We start from the raw sequence: 19167 nt of genomic DNA, 5'->3' as shown, positions 1-19167 counted from the left end.
TTCAATAAAATTATAATGAAAAACAAGTATCATATTCTAGTGGTGGATGAGTTACTTGACGAATTGAGAGGTGCACAAGTTTTCACTAAATTGGGTTTATGATCGGGCTATCACCAAATTCATGTGCATGAAGATGATATTCGGAAAATTTCTTTTAGAATGCATGATAGTCACTATGAATTTCTGGTAATGCATTTTGGGTTTGTTGAATCTCAGATTTTGATGATGAAATCAGTTGATGTGTTAGTCATCTAATGTGCGTTTAAGTTATGAAGGACTAGCTTCGATCAAGGAGAGGTAAATGGATTAAAGCAAGAGGAATCAGACGTTGGGCCGGAGTGAACATGTTAGAAGATTGGACGTCGAGCCACAAGATCGGTCGAACCATGAGTTCGGGCATCGGGCTAAGAAGATCGGACATTGCGCCAAGGAGATCAGATGTTGCGGGAAGACAATATACCGATTGGGCAATATGCTAAAGGAGAGGACGATACGTCGAAGGATCGGACGAAGCGCTAAATGAACCAATGACATGTCGGACAACATAGGATTCATGCTTATAATAATTTGTCTAGATCGAGTTAGTTTAGGTCTAATTGAGTCGGTATTGGGGTGAAATAATACCAACTCAATTAGGGGCCAATTGGGCCTAAATCAGGGCTAAATTGGGCCTATTGTTTGGCTCATTTAGGGTCCTCTAGTAGGGTCTAGCGATGGTACCGCCTAGATATAATCTTCAAGATTATGTCAGGCGATGGTATCGCCAGACTGAGCGGTGGTACTGTCCAGACATAGTCTCCCAAATAGTGTCAGGCGGTAGTACTGCCAGATTGAGCGGTGGTATCGCCCAATGTCAATGCTGCAGGCGGGGGTACCGCCCAACACAATGGTGGTACCGCTAGGACTTGGGAAACTCGGGATGAGACCTTTTTTGGCTCCATTTTTTAAGCCAATTGGGGTCTATAAATGCCCCAACTATTCCTACATGGAACAACTAGAAAGCTAAGCAAAACTCCCGGGTTTCCCATGCTAAAATTGTAAACCCTATTAGAAAGTTGAGTTCCCTCCTCCTAAAGCTTAGAAAGAGTTCTAAAAGAGGTGTGTGAGGGAAACTTTGTAAAAGATGGGTGTAAAGGTTATCTCCTAAACTTGTGAAAAGGAGGTGTAAAAGGGTAGTTGATCTTCGCCCATTGAAGGAAGATCATTAGTGGATGCTAGTGGCCTCGACGAAAGAGGAATCGGCGGAGTGGATATAGGTCACGACGACTGAACCACTATAAAAATCTAGTTTGTATTTATTTCTTCCTATTTACCTTTATTGCAAATGGAATTCTTACTTTCACTACACTTCCGCATGCTTTCAAGTTAAGCATTTCCGAGATTGGTTTTTATCATACAAAGAAATTTTAAACCGATGTTTTTATTCACTAGACTAATTCACCCCCCCTCTTAGTGCCGACTCGATCCTAACAGTTGGTATCAAAGCCATGTTTTTCTCGTTTGGTTTAACAACCAAGAGAAATGGCTCTTTTCGGCTTTCAAGAGGGTCACTCTATCATTCGTTCTCCCACATTCAATGGGACGGACTACACATATTGGAAAACTCGAATGAGAGTTTTCTTGATTTCTTTATATTTTAATATTTGGAATATCATTGAAAACATATTTCAAATGTCTTCTCTTCCAATGAACAATTGGAATGATTTGGATAAGAAGACTTTTTCTTTAAATGCTAGAGTTATGAACGCTCTATTTTGTGCTTAGATAAAAATAAATTTAATCATGTTTTTATTTGTGAAATGACTTTCGATATTTGTCATACACTTGAAATTACACACGAAGACACTAGTAAAGTTAAAGATTCAAAAATAAATATTTTAATGCATGATTTTGAATTATTTCGGATGGAACCAAGTGAGACTATTGGAGACATGTACACTCGGTTTACGGATATCATCAACGGTCTAAAAGCGCTTAGTAAAAGTTTTTCTAACTTTGAACTCGTTAACAAATATTGAGATCCCTTCTAAAAAGTTAGGACCATAAAGTAACGGTCATTCAAGTGGCCAAGGATTTGAACTATTTTCAACTTGAAGAACTTATCGGGTCTTTAATGACCTATGAAATGAGTTGTATGGCACAAAACGAACATGAGAACAACCTTCCAAAGAACATGAAGGATTTGACACTTCGAACAATAGAATACCACTTGAGCGATAACTCAAGTGATGATGATGATGACTTTGAACTTCTCACTATAAAATTTAAAAAGTTCATGAAACAAGAATTAAAGAATAAAAGTAAACTTAAAAAGAAGTTGCCAAAGAAGAAAAAAGTATTCAATGCAACTTGGGACGAATCGATATCATCCGATGAGCAAACCAACAAGTGCAAGGTGGCAAATTACGCTTTGACGGCTTTTGTCAACAATGTAAGCGACTCAATCAAATCTCTTTTTCCTTACCATTTAATTATTTAGTACTTTTTATGATTAATTTTAATATATATATATATATATATATATATATATATATATATATATATATATGATCATGACAATTGCATATTGTGTAATAATGCTTGTACATCAAATAAGATTAACTCTATACATGTTTTAAGAAGCAATTATGTATATCCTAATGATTTTCATATTATCTTTCGATTATAAATGATGATGCATAGTTTTTGTATGGAAGACTAAGCATGAAAAGTTAGATTCACCTCAAAAGAAAAATACATAATTATAAAAAATAAAATAATTTTGCTTGAAAATGCTTTATGCTTGATGAAATCAATTTTAATGATTTAATGATGCATAATGAAAATTTGAAAAGTTTTGGTACCATGCTTGATGATTCTATACTATGCATTATATTTCGAAATTATGCATGATAATCTTTGTGATGTATGGCTTATTGATCTTTGTCGTGATGAACCTTACTTTTAAACAATGATGCATATTTTTATTTAGCAAATGCATACTTATATGAAATAAAAAGAGAATACATTTCTTGAAAATTTCTCAATCTCTATCTTATCAAGTTTTTGTCTTAGAGATCCTTATTAATGAATCTATTTATGTTATGAATTTTATGAACCATGAAATTAAATTTAATGGGTTTTATCGAAATCATGATATTAATTTCTCGAGATTTATAACTTGAAATTATTTATGAATCAAGATCTCCTATTATGTGTTCTCGTATCTTCTTATTGAGATTTATCCAAATGTATCATGACTTTTTTCTTGATTTCTCGGGATTTATAACATAAGATTACCTTTGAAGATCGTTGACTATTTAATCTCCTAAGATTATTTTTTGTTATTTACTAAAATCATCAAAAGGAGATATTGAGGTGAAACAATGCCAACTCAATTAGAGACTAATTGGGCCTGAATCAAGGCTGAATTGGGCCTATTGTTCGGCTCATTCAGGGTCCTCTAATAGGGTCTGGCGGTGGTATCGTCCAAACACAATCTTTAAGATTGTGTCAGGTGGTGGTACCGCCAGACTGGGCAGTGGTATCGCCCAAACACAGTCTCCCAGACTGTATCGGGTGATAGTATCACCAAACTGAGCGATGGTACCGCCCAGTGTCAATGCTACCGCCAGGACCTAGGAAACCCGAGATGAGACCTTTTTTGGCTTTATTTTTTAAGCCAATTGGGGTCTATAAATACCCTAACTATTCTTGCATGGAACAACAAGAAAGCTAAGCAAAAATCTATGATGCTAAAATTGTAAACCCTAAAGCTTACAAAGAGTTCTAAGGGAGGTGTGTGAGGGAAACCCAGTAAAAGAGGGGTGTAAAAATTGTCTCCTAAATCTGTGAAAAGTAGAAGGTATAAAAGGGTAGTTGATCTTCGGCCATTGAAGGAAGATCGTTAGTGGATGTCGGTGGCCGCGACGGAAGAGGAATCGATAGAGTGGATGTAGGTCACGACGACTGAACCACTATAAAAGTCTGGTTTGCATTTATTTCCTTCTATTTATCTTTATTGCAAATAGAATTCTTACTTTCACTATACTTTTGCATGCTTTCAAGTTAAGCATTTCCGAGATTGGTTTTTATCGTATGAAGAAATTTTAAACCGACGTTTTTATCCGCTACACTAATTCACCCCCCACTCTTAGTACCAACTTGATCCTAACAGGGTTAACCAATGCGTTGTCTACTTTTCAATGAATGATATTTTTTGAATTCATCTTCGTAAGTTTGTTCTGATTTTCTTTGATGATATTCTCATATATAATCCCTCTTCATAAAGTCATTTATTACATTTGCGGGTTATCTTTACCCTTCTTCGTGAGTATTGTTTTCTTATCAAGAAATCGAGATGCAACTTTACGCAATCTTAGCCATGTTGTTTCTTGAGAGGGTGTTACAGTTGATCCTTCCAAAATCTAGATAATGAAAGATTGGTCGATTCCAAAATCAATTAATGCTCTAAGAGGATTCTTAGGACTCAATGGTTATTATCGAAAGTTTATGAAGAAGTACTCCTTTGACATCACTTTTGAAAAAAGATGCATTTAAGTCGATAGAAGAAGCTACTCAAACTTTTATTCTCTAAAGTATGCAGTGTGTTCGCAAGTTCTCACTTTACCATATTTTAGTAAGTTATTTATGATTGAATCTAATACCTCTAGAGCAGGTATTGGAGTTGTACTAATGCAAGAAGGTCGTCCAACTACTTGTACTAGTAAGGCACTTTCCTCATCTAATTTGAGTTTATGATAAGGAGATGTTAGTCATTGTTCATGTAGTCACTAAGTGGAGATGTTACCTAATTGGTCGACAGTTTCAAATACGCACCAATTATAAAAGCATAAAATATTTTCTTGAGCAAAGAGTTTCTTCTTTAAAACAACAAAAATGTGTCACTAAGCTATTAGGTTTTGACTACGAGATTATTTATAAGAAGGGGAGTGATAATTTAGTTGCAGATGCACTTTTTTTCCTTCTAGAACAAGTGAACTAGTAATTATTTCTATTTCTACTTACAAAACACTATAACTTATCAGGAGTGAATGGTTAAACGTGTTAGGATCGAGTCGGCACTAAGAGGGGATAAAAACATCAGTTTGAAATTCTTCTTATGATAAAAACTGATCTCTGAAGATAACTTGAAAGTGTATGAAAGCATAGTGAAAGTAAAACAGTTTGCAGTAAAGGTAAATTACATAAAAGAAATGCAAACCGGATTTTTATAGTGGTTCGGTCGTCATGAACTACATCCACTCTCGATTCCTCTTCACTTGAGGCCACTGGCTTCCACTACCAATCTTCTTTCAATGGGCGAAGATCAACTAGCCTTTTACACTCGATTCTTCTTTTGATAGGTTCAAGAAAGAACCTTTACACCCCACTTACTCCTCTCTTAAACTACATTAAACACTTAGAGTTTGAGAGGAGTTCACACAAAATTACATGTTTTCTTCCTTTTTCACTCTCAATTCTTATGTATGTTAACCAAGGATAAGAGGGGTATTTATAGGCTTCAAGTGGATTCAAACTTGGAGTTTAAAAGTGTCTCATCCTGGGTTTTCAGGGTCCTAGCGGTACCACAGCATGTAGCACTGACATTAGGTGGTACCACCATTCAGTCTAGGAGTACAACCGCCTGACACCCTGTCACTAAGCAGTACGACTGCCCAATCTAGTGATACCACTGCCTGACAATCTCTTGGAGATTATGTCTGGGCGGTACCACTGCCAGACACAGTCTCGGAGACTGTGCCACGACGGTTCCACTGTTGGGTCACTGTTTGGCCTTTCACTTGGCCCAACACAACCCAAACTTAGGCCCAATTAGCCCCTAATTGAGTTGGCCCAATTCCAACCCAATTATGTGCTAACTACGAATTTTAAGGCATACACTAAGCTAAATAAGTTTGGTAAGACTAGGTTTCTTCCAGCGAGCTTCCGATGATCTTCCGATGAACTTCCGATGATCTCTCGACAATGTTCTAGCGGATTCCCCGCAAGCTCCTGGACTTCACGACAATCTTCTTAGCGAGTTCTGACGAGCTTCTTTGGTAAGCTCCTGGACTTCTCGGTCAATTCCGACAGAACTTTCGATGAACATCCGGACTTCCGACAAACTCTCGAACTCCCAACGAAATCTTGTTCTTGACTCCGGGATTTCATTTTCTTTATGCCTTGATTGCTATCATAGTTAATCCTGCACACTTAAAACCTACTTCGATCTAGACAATTATTGCCAAGCTAATCAAATATTTTTCGGCATATCATTGGTTCATCGACGCCTCGTCCGATTCTTCGGCGCATCGTCCTCTCTTGCGGCCTATTATCTAATTGGCCAGTTGACCTCCGTAACTGCGATTTTCTTGGCGCAATTTTTACTCTTCTTGGGCTGATACCCGATCCCATGGCCCAAGGCCTTTTGTCGATATGTCGACCGATCCTCCGGCTCGACGTCCAATCTTCTAACATGTTCCACTCTAGCCCAATATGATTCTTCTTGCTTTAATTATCTCTCCCTAATCGAAGCTTCCTACGTCACTCAAAACACAGATCAAATCATAAACACTATCAATTGGTTTCATCATCAAAATATGAGATTCAACAAAATGATCTTGAAATTCAAGATATTATTAAAAAGCTAGAAGAAGATCCAACTTCTATTCCTAATTATAGTTGGGATCTTATAGATTTGCACTAGAATGGCAAAATTATCTTAGCATTAAATTCTTTTTACTAAAAATATAATTTTAAAGGAGTTTCATTCATCACAAACTATGGGTCATTTTGGATTTCTTCATACATACAAACGCATCTGTCAACTTTTTTTATTAAAAGTGTATGGAGAAAACCATCAAGAAGCTTGTTGCAAAATGTGATGTTTACGAACGTCATAAAAGTGAGATAGTTACTATCCATGGTTTGCTTCAGCCTCTTCATATTCTTGATGATGCTTGGACTAACAAATCCATAGATTTTATCGACGGATTTCCAGCATCTCAAGTTAAAACCACCATCTTTGTGGTTATAGATCACCTTACAAAATATGCTCATTTTTGTGCTATACGACATCCTTATACTACTGCAGGTGTTGCTTGCACTTTTATCGAGAATATAGTGAAGTTGCATGGAATTTCACATCAGTGATCGAGATAAAGTTTTTACTAGCAACTTATGGAAGGAGCTCTTTCGCTCGTAGGGCACCCAATTGAATATACGTACTACTTATCATGCACAAACATATGGGCAAACTGAATTAGTGAATAGATGTCTAGAAAACTATCTCAGATGTTTTACTAGTGATAAGCCAAAGGAGTGGATGAAATGACTTTCTTGGGCAAAATGGTGGTACAATACCACTTATCACTCTTTTACTAAAATGACTCCTTTTGAAGCGATTTATGGTCAACCTCCTCCCATGATTACAAAATACATATCTAGTTCTTCTAAAGTTGATCAAGTGAACAAGGATTTGATTAATAGAGATAAGATTATTCAACTTATAAGAGATAATCTTGTAGTCTTATAAGCTTGAATAAAACAATAAGCTAATAAGCATCATAGTGAGCGAGAATTTATAATAGGTGATTGGGTTTTTCTTTGACTTCAGCCTTATAAGTAAACTTCTATAAAGGTTTGGCTTTCTATGAAGCTGTCTCCTCATTCTTTAGGCCTTATAAGGTGTTAGAATGTATTGGCCTAGTTGCTTATTGCTTGGACTTGCCAATAAACTCTAAGATACATCTAGTTTTTCATGTTTCTTGCCTTAAAAAGAAGGTAGGTGAAAATAATGTGGTGCAACACCATTTGTTAGATATTTCTTCTATTGGTGATGTTCAAATCCTACCTTAAGTCATACTTGACTGATGTATTATGATGCGTCCAATATATCCTCTCACTAAGATGCTTGTTTAATTGTCCAACTTACCAATTACCACTTGGGAGTCTTACAAAGCGTCGAAGAAGTTTCTAGAATTCGTTGTTGCTCAATCTTGAGGACAAGACTATTTTGGAGAGGCAAAAAATATTAGAATTCTTTAATTTTTGATGTCCATAATTTTATGGATTTAATATTAATTTTTTTATTTATTTTTTTTGATAGGAGTTCTTGAGTTTTAGGAGTCCTTTCATATATCAAATTAGGAAATATTATTTTTATTTTATAAATTCTAGTCCTAATTGATTAAGGATTAATAACTATATATATATATATATATATATATATATATATATATATATATATATATATATATATATATATATATATATATATATATGACAGGAGTTTTTGACTACTTTTCTGAAGCAATAAAATATGAACTCAAAATCATCTTCGACTAACTTGAAGGTTGAATCTAAGCAATCAAATTTATATCTATTTTATTTTATAAAACATTAAGATTTTATTATTATCCTATAAATACTGTTGTTATTAATTATAAATTTATATCTCGTTAATGTAAATTTAAAATTCAAGCTTCAAATCTTTATGTCTACCCTTGTATAAATTATAAAGGATTCTTTTTCTCCTCGGTCTCTTTGAATGCAAAGGTAGAAAATAGATGTGGAATGATTTTTTATGCTATCAGACAAAGTCAGCCATTTGAAAGCGGACGCGTTCATCTTTGGACCGATCCCATGTGTACTCCTCGAGCTCTCCCAGCATGAACACGTACTTCCCCAGTCAACGTGTGGATCCGCATCACAACGAGCTCACCGCTTCACAAGCTTTATATGCCATGAACATAACGAAGCCCTTGACACGTTCTTGACAGTCTGCAACCCAGAGATCGGTGTGGAGCGTGCGTGCAACAAGTGCCACCATGGCGTCCACCCATGTCGACGTTCCCGGTAAGCCCACCGAGACTGGCACCGCCCTCCTGGAGACGGCCGCCGCTGCCATCCAAGGCTTCGATCCCCTCAACAAGATCCACCAACACCTCTGCGCGTATGTCTCGTCAACCTCATAGGCCGGTTGGTTTTCTTGCTCTCTGTATTTGCTGTTGAGAAGGTTCCTGTGCAGTTTCCACTTCTACGGGGACGACATGACGCGGCAGGTGGAAGCACACCACTTCTGCTCGCACCAGAACGAGGAGATGCGGCAGTGCCTGATCTACGACGGCGAGGGGCCGCGTGCGAAGTTGATCGGCGTGGAGTACATTGTGTCGGAGAAGCTGTTCCTGGCGCTGCCCGACGACGAGAAGCCGCTGTGGCACTCCCACGAGTACGAGGTGAAGAGCGGGATGCTGTTCATGCCGCAGGTGCCCGGCGCCGTCCAGCGACCGGACATGGAGCAGGTCTGCAAGACATACGGCAAGACTTACCATTTCTGGCAGGTGGACCGCGGCGATGAGTTCCCGCTCGGCCTTCCCCAGCTCATGATGGCGTTCACCCGAGACGGGCAGCTGCGACAGGAATTAGCCAAAGGTTTGCGGCAGGACTGATCGATCTCCTCCTGACTTGTTCTTTAGGTCTATTAATCGGCGTATTGCTGCAGATATCGAACGCCGGTACGAGATCTCTTTTGAGGAGGAGAGGGAGAAGAGGAGGTACATGGCAGGTCCAGATCATGGAATTCACCCACTGGCTAATGGACCAGGGAAAGGGCGGAGATTGGAGCTGAGAGAGGTCGATGTTCCTCCGGTTGGCTCTGTGCCAAGAGCCTTCATTTGATATGAATGATAACTTGTTGGAGTCAGTAATCATCGGTCTAAGTTACTACATACCTACAGTTTCTTGTTGGTGTAGTCAAATATTTTGGTCTACTTGTACAGTTGGGAATAAAAGTGCATGCTTTCAGAGAAAATAGTGAGGCGATCTTGGTAAGATGATGAAGATTTTTTAGCTATCAAACCTCAATTATAATGTCAAAAGAATAGCAAACATGGTTTATATTCTTATTTTCTATCAATCATTGATTGTTTTCACTTGATTTATTTTTTTTGTATTAAATGAATTATCTCCCTCTCATTTTCTGATCCTTAGATGTCCCTGTCTCAAAATATTAATTTTTTTTTTTTTTGAATCTTCTCTTCCTCATCGTGAGATATCCATCTCAAAATATTTAATAAAATTTTCATGAAAAAGTTTCTTTTTTTATGATGTATTTTTTTTTCAAAATTTTCATTTGATGTCTCAATTTTTTTTAATACCTTAAATGCTTTTATTCCCTCCCAATAAAACAATAAAACAGTTCCCATCTGATCAATAGGCACAATAGGGTCCCACTGGTCGGATCAAGGATCCGATTTGCATAGAAGTATAATTTAGTTTATTTTTTATAATTTAATATATTTTAGGTTTTATTGGGAGTAGAGGAAGAATATTTAAGATATTAGAGAAAAATATACCGTAGGAAAAAAAAAAAAAAAAGTGCGTCAAATAAGAAATCTGAAAATGGCACCATCCGTTATGAGTGTGGGCGAAAATGATTTTATTTCGAGGCGTGAGTGATATTGGTGTGGGCCGAAACAGGTTTATTGGGAGGAGTGAGGGGTATTTAAGAAATATGAAAAAGGTATCATCTACAGGATTTTTTATTTTTCAAAGAAATCATCCCAAAAAGGTCATATATTTTTTTTATCACATGTGATAAAAATATTTATGGGCTTTTAGAACATGATATTTAGTTCCCATGACAACAACTAGCTTAATTTATGTTCTTAAGCATGTATTGCTGTTCCAATCAAATTGTATGACATTACCTTGGCTTTAACCAAGCGGACGTAATGTTGATCAAATATCACATGAATCGTGGCATATCAGTATTGAAATGTCTTTTGTTTAGTAAACTATATTTTTGGCTCATGCAAATGAGTTAGTCACTGCCATCCAATTGGACATAATGCCATGGAACTCTATGGAACACATAATCATCAAGAACGATATAAGAAAATTGTCTAAACGAAGAATTCCCTTTTAAACGAATGATATAAGAAAATTGTCTAAAACCAGAAAATAATAATGGATTATATATTTTACTCTATAGTATCTCTAAAAGGTTAGTAGTAATTAATGTCTTAACATGTGGTATGAGGTGCCCTATACAGTAAAACAATAGGGCTTTCATGAACAAATTTAAGTCGCAATAATTTTCAGAAGATAGAAATCTGTAAATTTCTCTGTAAGATTTTACATAATTATGTATACCCTAATTCTAGTAAAATATTAGACCAAAGTAACTTGCAATCTTCTGCATGGTCTCAAGCTATGTTTCATATATATAACGAGTTTTAATTTATTTACTAATCTGATTACTTCATTTGTGCTAATTTAAACTATTTCATCTCCTAGATGCTTAGTTGCTGCGTTTAATTGCGATAAGCAAAAATCTTAGACAAATTAAATACTTATAATTTAGGACTTTCTCTCAATATAAAAAACTTCACCATGTAGAATTAATGAAAGTTTTAACAAGAGGATTTAAAAATTTTAAACAAAGTAAATACTAAGACAAAATTGATCATAAATAGAGTAGCTACAAGCAACATGTGGTAGTTGTTCACTATTTAGTTTATATCTATAGTTAAGAGAAATGTATAATAATCATATCAATAGTAATAAAATTTATGACAGTTTTAGTTATTCAGAAAAAAGAAAAGAACATTAGGAAAATGAAGTTTCTTTAAATTTTCATTTGTGAGACCTCAAGTTAGACATCTCAAAAATAATTTATTCAGAGTCCGCCATGTTAACCCCTAAAATATCATTCTTCTTAAAGTCCCTAATAAATGAAGATCATAATTTTCTTCCTTAATTAGTAGATCAAAATAATCAAAAAAAAAAATGGCATTACATTTAATTCTGTATGAATTGGTGCTTCTAACACCCCCAAGCAACTTTTTCAAAAGCAAATCCCGCCAGAAAGTAAGAACAAACGAAACTATTATCAATTAGCTTCTTTTTATTCTTTTATACACCTAGAGATTAGGAAAATGACAAAAGATCATTGTAGGAAGCTATGTTCCCTCACAGATGTCTTCTATACTCTCCATATGATTTTTCGAACTTACAAGAAAAAGATCTCCAGAATTATAGTACTTGACCTTTTTATTTGTGCCTCTTGTGGAGTCCACCTTTTTGGTGCTGTGAATCTAATGGCAACTCCTGGAGATGGAGAGAGAGAGGTTGTTCATTATTTTCTTTATTTCACCACATTCATTCCATATCATTTTGCATGATGGAAATTAGTAAATTTTGGAAAATCATAAAAATATTTATTGTTTATCTTTTTTTTCAAAAGGTAAATATTGAAGGTAGGTTTTGGTTGTAGGACTTTATGATAATTTGATAAAAACTTTACCAAGTAAAATAATTAGCACCTTTAAAATATATTGGATAAACTTGATGTTTCTCTTTATTTTCAAAACAAAACCAAAAGTAGATTGCAGATGTATAGAAATATATGATGTTTATTGTATATTTTGCTGTATATAACCACAACATAATTGCAAATCCTTCCTTTTTACTGATATTATGTGGTATTTCCATCTTTCTACTATTTGGATAAGATCCAATGCATTCAGAAGAAGAAAGTAGGTCACCAGTCAATTGGTTTTAATTCACCATAAAACTAGACAAAACTTGACTGTGGGTGCATAGTCATATCACATGCCTTATAAGCTAGGAGAGAGCAATCTTTGTCTAATTTAACAAGACTGATTATGGGGGAGTTCCTGGAAAACCAAGAGCATTTCGATAATCTTCCACTGCAAACTGTTTATCAAGTAATATGGCAAACAAACTGATTTAAATGAACCCAAAGGCAAGTAGGAAAAGACCTTCAGAAACCCCAGAAATGAAAGCCAGAATGTTTAGGCCAAAAAACACAACAAAAGCTGATCACCTGTCAAAAAAATGAAGCAAAGTTCGGATGATTACAGATTAGAACTTACCAGCTCTACAACCAAAAAATGGCAGCAGAGGTACCGAGTGCCTTTTCCTCATGTTACTGCATGCACCGCCATGTTCAACACCGACGTGTCTCTCTAGCTTCTCTATCTGCTTAGTATACACTCGCAAGTAAAAGACATCTTACACATCAGAGGACAGCTAGAATTCATGAAGAAGAAGAAGATACTATGGTCATGAAAATGGTATCACGACAACTCATATTTCTCTCTCAACTTTCAGTCCATCAAATGATTTCCACTAGTGTGTTTAAGGAAGGTTCTGAATGAAGCAATCAGTGGTGTATGAGTGTTTTCACCAGAAGACACAGAGAAGAAGAGAGAGGGTACAGCGTCTTCTCCCCTTCTGCAACATACTGCATGTGCCGAGAGCCGAAGCTGTACTCTCTCTCTTCTCCCATGGGTCTTCGTGAGTTTGCGTCCTCCAATATAAGGCAGCCCTGAGTGGTACCTCCCACAGGCCGCGACCGATCTATTTATAGCGCAGCTTAACCTTGCAGCAGCAAGGAGATCAGTCTCCTCCTCCTTGCCGCCGGTAACTTTGACAGGGAGAACACGCAGGAAATAGCTTACATGAGCACCAATAATTCACGGATGACCTCGCTAGCTCCATGACGTGATGGCTTAGCCCCTCTGCCATGAGCCCTCCTGTGCGTATGTGACCAATCAAGCAAAGAGACGATGCATGTAATGTGGATCCTTTTGGCGTTTCACGGAAACCCTGCAACGTGTTTGAAATAAAGCCATAGATATGTCGGCCGAGTTAAGTGCATGCACTCCTTTGGGGGCTCTCGTATTGGCGTTTTCTTAGCTTGATAGCCATGGACTGCAGCTCAAGATGGTGAATGACTTCAGCCATTGAAGGTTCTGTAGACGGCAGTCGCTGCTGTGGTGTCCCCTAGTCTCACTAGTTGTGGACAAGAAGACTCAATAAACAAGCTTATCTCTTGCTTCTTTGGATCGTGTATCTTGTTGTCAAACTTTACTGCTTTTTTTACTGCTGCATTTTTATCTTGTTCTTTTAGGTGAGCATTAGATACTAGTGGAAGTACTGCAACTCTAAACACCTCTTTTACACGTTAATTTTGTGTTGTCCATACTATCAACAATGTTAAGATCTATGGAACCATTTCTGATACTGGAAAAGTATGATGACAAGTATTGAAATTGCTGGTTTTAGAGAATTTTTGATCAAATAAAACCATTATGAGATCATGTCTCGTGGGATAACTACGTCTAGTGGTTGCTTAACATAACATTCATTAATCACTAATTAGTCAAAGTAAGAGCTATCAATTTATTATTATTATTATTATTATTTTTATCAATACTGCCTGAGATGCTATCCAAAATAAAAATCAACTTTGGTTATTGCGTATTTATATTATATATTTTATAGGCCTTTTTAATGCACAATGTTGGCTGGAGATACGTTTAGTCACCTATTTACATGCTTGCTTACTCATGCCGTAGGTACTAACACATATCTTGTCCAGTAGAAATGTACAGAGTGAATGCAAGCATAATTTGCATATGTAACATAATTTATATTTTTTTTCAAGAAAAACATCTCAAGACCTGTTTCATGATTAAACAAAATAGATTGTGGTTCTTCGGGTGAATCAGTCCTCTATATATTATTAGTCTAGCAAACTTTTTCAACAAGTTATTTTCTCTATTTTTTTTCTTTTTTATCCACAGCTCGACACATGACACTTGATAACAGAGAGATTTTCTCTGATAAGAGAGAGATATTCTCAACTGCATAGCAGATGAGATTTCCTCAACTGCATGAGGAAATTTCTCTGTTATTAGTTAAAGAAATATCCTCTTTCACTATATATAAATAGACTTCACATGATACTACTTGAAGTGTGCCTTTTGCTTTATCCTTATAATTTCATTCTTCATTCTCTCATTCTATCAACACTCGTGTCTTCAGAAAATGACAAAAGGTCACAATCAACGATATCGCTATATTAGCAAAATCTGAACAGAAAAATATTGAAAGAATATTTTTTGTTAGGTAGGATACCCTCCCTGACCATAAGTGACTGGGAAGAATATGTTATAAAAGGTGAGAGCAAATACGGTTAACGAGTTTGAACTCTTTCACATCTCCCTTACCTTCTAATCTCAAGACGGGGCGGCGCCTAACTTGGGTTACAGGGAAAAATACATCGATCTTTATGTAAGAAGATGTTGAATGCAACTTAACTGACCCTAAATAGTTAAAAGTTTATAATTTTATGGTTATTATTGTAAGATATTGAATGCAACTAGGATTTGATCAGACTTAGATGATCCATGCTATTAAATAAATAAATAAATAAATAAAATACATTAGATAGAATATCATCTACGAGTTTGACATCTGTCAAAATGACTATATTTCTTTATTTAAAACATTGACGATTATGTCAATACCCGATTCCACTCGATTCTGTCTATATCTAACGATTATGAACTTACCTAATTTGATCAAGTCAACAAGTCATATGACTTGAACTGACAAGTCTCAAACCTAAGTTCCAATGACTGAATCACCCCCAAAACTGTCAGCGGTAACCATACATGTGAGTTACTCAGAAGACACATCGTTCCCAGAAACTTTTCAAGGGTGATTCAGCCCAGTCGACCGATTGACTTTTGAAAATTTCATGAGCAATGCACACATTTCCAGTAAGCTGCAGGCCGATCTGTGTCTCTGCCGTGAACGGGGGACAAGCAAGCTTATTTTTTTCATTTCAATTCCTAGATAGAATTATTAAGTATGGCAATATATCCAGAACAAAAAGATTATTTTTCTAAAAAAAATATTTTTATTTTAGGCCTTTTTTTTTCAACCGGAACTCCCCTTCTTATTTTTCTTAAACAGTATCTCCTAGTTCAAAAAAATACTTAAATTGCTCCTAAAAAAATTAACTATATTTTTTATGACTGTTATAGTATTTTGATCTATTATAATATTTTTGACCTATTACAGTGTTTTGGCTACTACAATAAAAATACTATAAAAACATACTTGAAAACACTATAAATAAATTAAATAAAATCAAAATACATTAGAAACCATTTGATATATCATATTAAGATTCAAATATGTATTTATAATAGTTTACGAATAACAATACCCAAATAAAAATCAAAAGTTAGTTTGTTATAGCATTTTGGCTGTCTTATTAAAAACATTATAAAATCTACTTGAAAACAATGTAGATGATCTAAATGGACTTCTAACCTCAACTAAACATATTACAAGCTTAAACATATGATATCATAATGGTGTACGAGTAATGACAATTAAAGAGACACACTATGATATCATTTATAGTATTTTTCTATAATGTTTACAGTATTTTTAGTATCTCAATAAAAACACTATAGATATTATTAAAAAATATTATAAATAAATTGAATAATAACACTATAATAATTCAAAACTAGTGAAAAAAACTAATGAAAAATTTTGACCAAAAGAGTTGCTGAAGGATATTTTCTAAATTAGAGGCACTGTTTGAGAAAAACCAAAAGGGAGGGGGGCATTGTTCGAAAAAAATGAGTCTTTTTTTGGAAAATTCACCCAAATAAGATCCTTCACTAGTTATTTTTTTTATTAGATAGCATCAATCTATTGAGTCTTTTTTTTTAGTGAAGGAACAAATATATTTTTTTATCTTTCAGATTTATTAAGTGGTTTTATATTAAATGAGATCAAACTAAATCGGACTAGTGCAGCCCTATTCGATCTTCTCCTTTTTAGCTTCTTTCATTCATTTTCTCTCTTCTTTTTCATTTTCTCTCTTCTTTGTCACTGCCCCTCTACCTCTTCTTTCTTATCCTTGAGGAGGAAGAGATTAAGGAAAAAAAAAGGAGGATAATAAAGAAGAAAATCACAATGGAAGAGACGACGAGAAGCTGAGAGAAGCCCCTGGGTTGATTTGAATCGGTTCACCTATGATTTGATTCATTAATTTTTTTAAAAAATAAAATAAATAAAATTTTCAATAAATTTATAGAAACGAATAAATTCTTAATAGAAAAATATCATCCAATAAAAGTGTAATGAGATTTTTTGGATATATATATATATATATATATATATATATATATATATATATATCCGTTGTCTGGGAAAGTACTTTTTTTATTTTATTTTCCCCAATAGTCCCCCTTTTTGAAATTCTCAAATTATCATCCCTCAATCTCTAATGTTTTAAAAACACTATATAATATTTTTAAAATGCAGTATAGTATTTGTTAGAAACATTATATAGTTTTTTATTTTAAAAACACTATGCAGTATTTCATGGATAAAAATAACCCATAAAATATTGTAAATAACTGGCAGAAAAACAATTTTAGATTTGGGTGAGAAAACACTGCAAATAATTTCAGGGGAGTATCTTTGGGATTTTTGAATTGAGGGTGATGATTTGAGAATTTTAAATAGGGATGCCATCTAGAAAATATCCTCGAACAATCGCCCATATATATATATATATATATATAGTTAGTTAGTTAGTTAGTTAGTTAGTGATTATTGTATTTACCTTTCTAAATTCAAATTTAGTGCATCGCTATATAACTCAAAATTTTACATAAATACCATTACATTTAATCTCATCAGTGGATAGTTGGCGTGATGCTCTTAAGACTATAAATAACATTATTATTCTTTAAAAATAATATTACGTACATTCATACAAATTAATAATTTTGTTGTTATTTCTTGAGATTTATAATTTTTGTTTACACTCTTTAGAATTAAAAAATTTTTTAAAAAAAAGGATGGAAGGATATTTTAGATATTTTAAATTTTAATGTTTTTAAAACTCACTACTAACTAAAGCTGATAGTGGTTAACTTGAATTTATTGGTATTTGTTCTTCAAAATTTAAATTCACCGTGTTGCAAGATTCAGAAACTTGCCAATGTACCATTATAATTAATCTCAGTCAATTGACCTTAGCATGATAACGTTATTACTACGAATAACATTGATATCCTAAAAATAATACACCCATAATCCAATATTTTGCACCTTTAATTTTAAATTTTTAATAAAATTATTTATTTATTACGTGCACAACAACATGACTCGAAAAATAATATAAATATCATTAATATCCATCAATTAACTTTTAACGTAGTGACGTTGAAAAAAAATTGATATTAACATCCTTCAAAAATAACATTATAGATACTCCTATAAACTAGTAATTTTCTAACTGCCTCTTTAAATTTAATTTTTTTACCTAAAAAGTACCAAATGATGTTTTAAATATTTTTCAATTTTTAATATTTTAAAATCCACCTTTAGTGGGTAACTTCATGTTCTTAGAAGGTCTAAAAATGTGGATGGATATTACATATACTACATTATACTTGTACAGGGGAAGGAAAAATATGCTATTCCCGAACTTTGAAATATAAAAAAGGCCCTTATCCTTTTGGAAATTTCCTATAAAAAAATTCCAATTTTGGAATTTTATCGCATAATGTCCGTCGTTTCTATATTTTCTCAAAAGAGCTCCTCTTCTTTGTAAAAAGTTCAAAATACCCTTTCAAAATGTGGTTTATGGTAAAAATCTAGTTTGAGCTAAATCGGTCTTATAATTTAATAGACCTAAAATATTTTTTATTACTGAGCGTAACTGAGTAATAATGTTTTATTTTTATTATTAATCATTCATAATAAATGATTATAAATATTATAAGATCATTTAAAATATTTAGACATAAATTTAAGACAAAGTGAAAAAAAATAAAATATTTATTTTGTTATAATTTAAGATCTTCGTAATTTTCATCCAAAATAATTTAAATTGTCATATCCAGAATTTCATAATACCTTTTGTACCGTGCATGTATGCAGCCGTTTCAGTTCCCCGATACGTCCCCACCTCACATGGACACCTTCGGCCATGCATGCGAAGGCTTGTTTACCTCCTTCACCCCTCCTATGCTTGCGTGGTGGCAGGGACGAAGATGATCAACATGCATGCCTTAACAATTCTTCCTACTGTTTCAGTACAGGATTCGTGTCACAATTGGAGTGACACGAACCTATTTGGACCTTCACATGCCCCGTCCTCGTGCTTATCCTGATCACACGCGTAACCACTGAGGTGGGTACCCTAAACTAGCTGACGAGTAGAGCTCAGATGAAAGATCATTGACATCATGAAGACAACTAAGTGTTTCGTATGTCAAACTAATCTTGCAACATTTTTGTTGAAGGCGTTAAATCTGAGGGCCCTATGGTTGT

At 34.5% G+C, this 19167-nt stretch overlaps 1 protein-coding gene across 1 annotated transcript; it reads left to right on the top strand.

Moving 5' to 3' along the window:
* The first annotated feature begins 8445 nt into the window (after positions 1–8445).
* LOC103973479 (oil body-associated protein 1A-like) lies at positions 8446–9946 on the top strand. Its single transcript, XM_009388054.3, has 3 exons — positions 8446–8935; positions 9011–9414; positions 9485–9946. Exons 1-3 carry the CDS (start codon positions 8811–8813, stop codon positions 9658–9660), a joined length of 705 nt encoding a protein of 234 aa, XP_009386329.2. The 5' UTR covers positions 8446–8810; the 3' UTR covers positions 9661–9946.
* The last annotated feature ends 9221 nt before the right edge of the window (positions 9947–19167 follow it).

The sequence above is a fragment of the Musa acuminata genome, chromosome BXJ1-8, assembly GCF_036884655.1.
Source record: "Musa acuminata AAA Group cultivar baxijiao chromosome BXJ1-8, Cavendish_Baxijiao_AAA, whole genome shotgun sequence".
Lineage (NCBI taxonomy): Eukaryota > Viridiplantae > Streptophyta > Magnoliopsida > Zingiberales > Musaceae > Musa > Musa acuminata.
The sequence above is the reverse complement of the archived record's forward strand: the minus strand, read 5'-3'. Positions and strand labels throughout refer to the sequence as shown.

Excerpts from the sequence above, each read along its gene's own strand:
- LOC103973479 (XM_009388054.3), top strand. The coding sequence starts at position 8,811 with ATGGCGTCCACCCATGTCGACGTTCCCGGTAAGCCCACCGAGACTGGC. Across the intron at positions 8,936-9,010 it reads ATCCACCAACACCTCTGCGC|TTTCCACTTCTACGGGGACG; the intron begins GTATGTCTCGTC and ends GTTCCTGTGCAG. Across the intron at positions 9,415-9,484 it reads GCGACAGGAATTAGCCAAAG|ATATCGAACGCCGGTACGAG; the intron begins GTTTGCGGCAGG and ends GTATTGCTGCAG.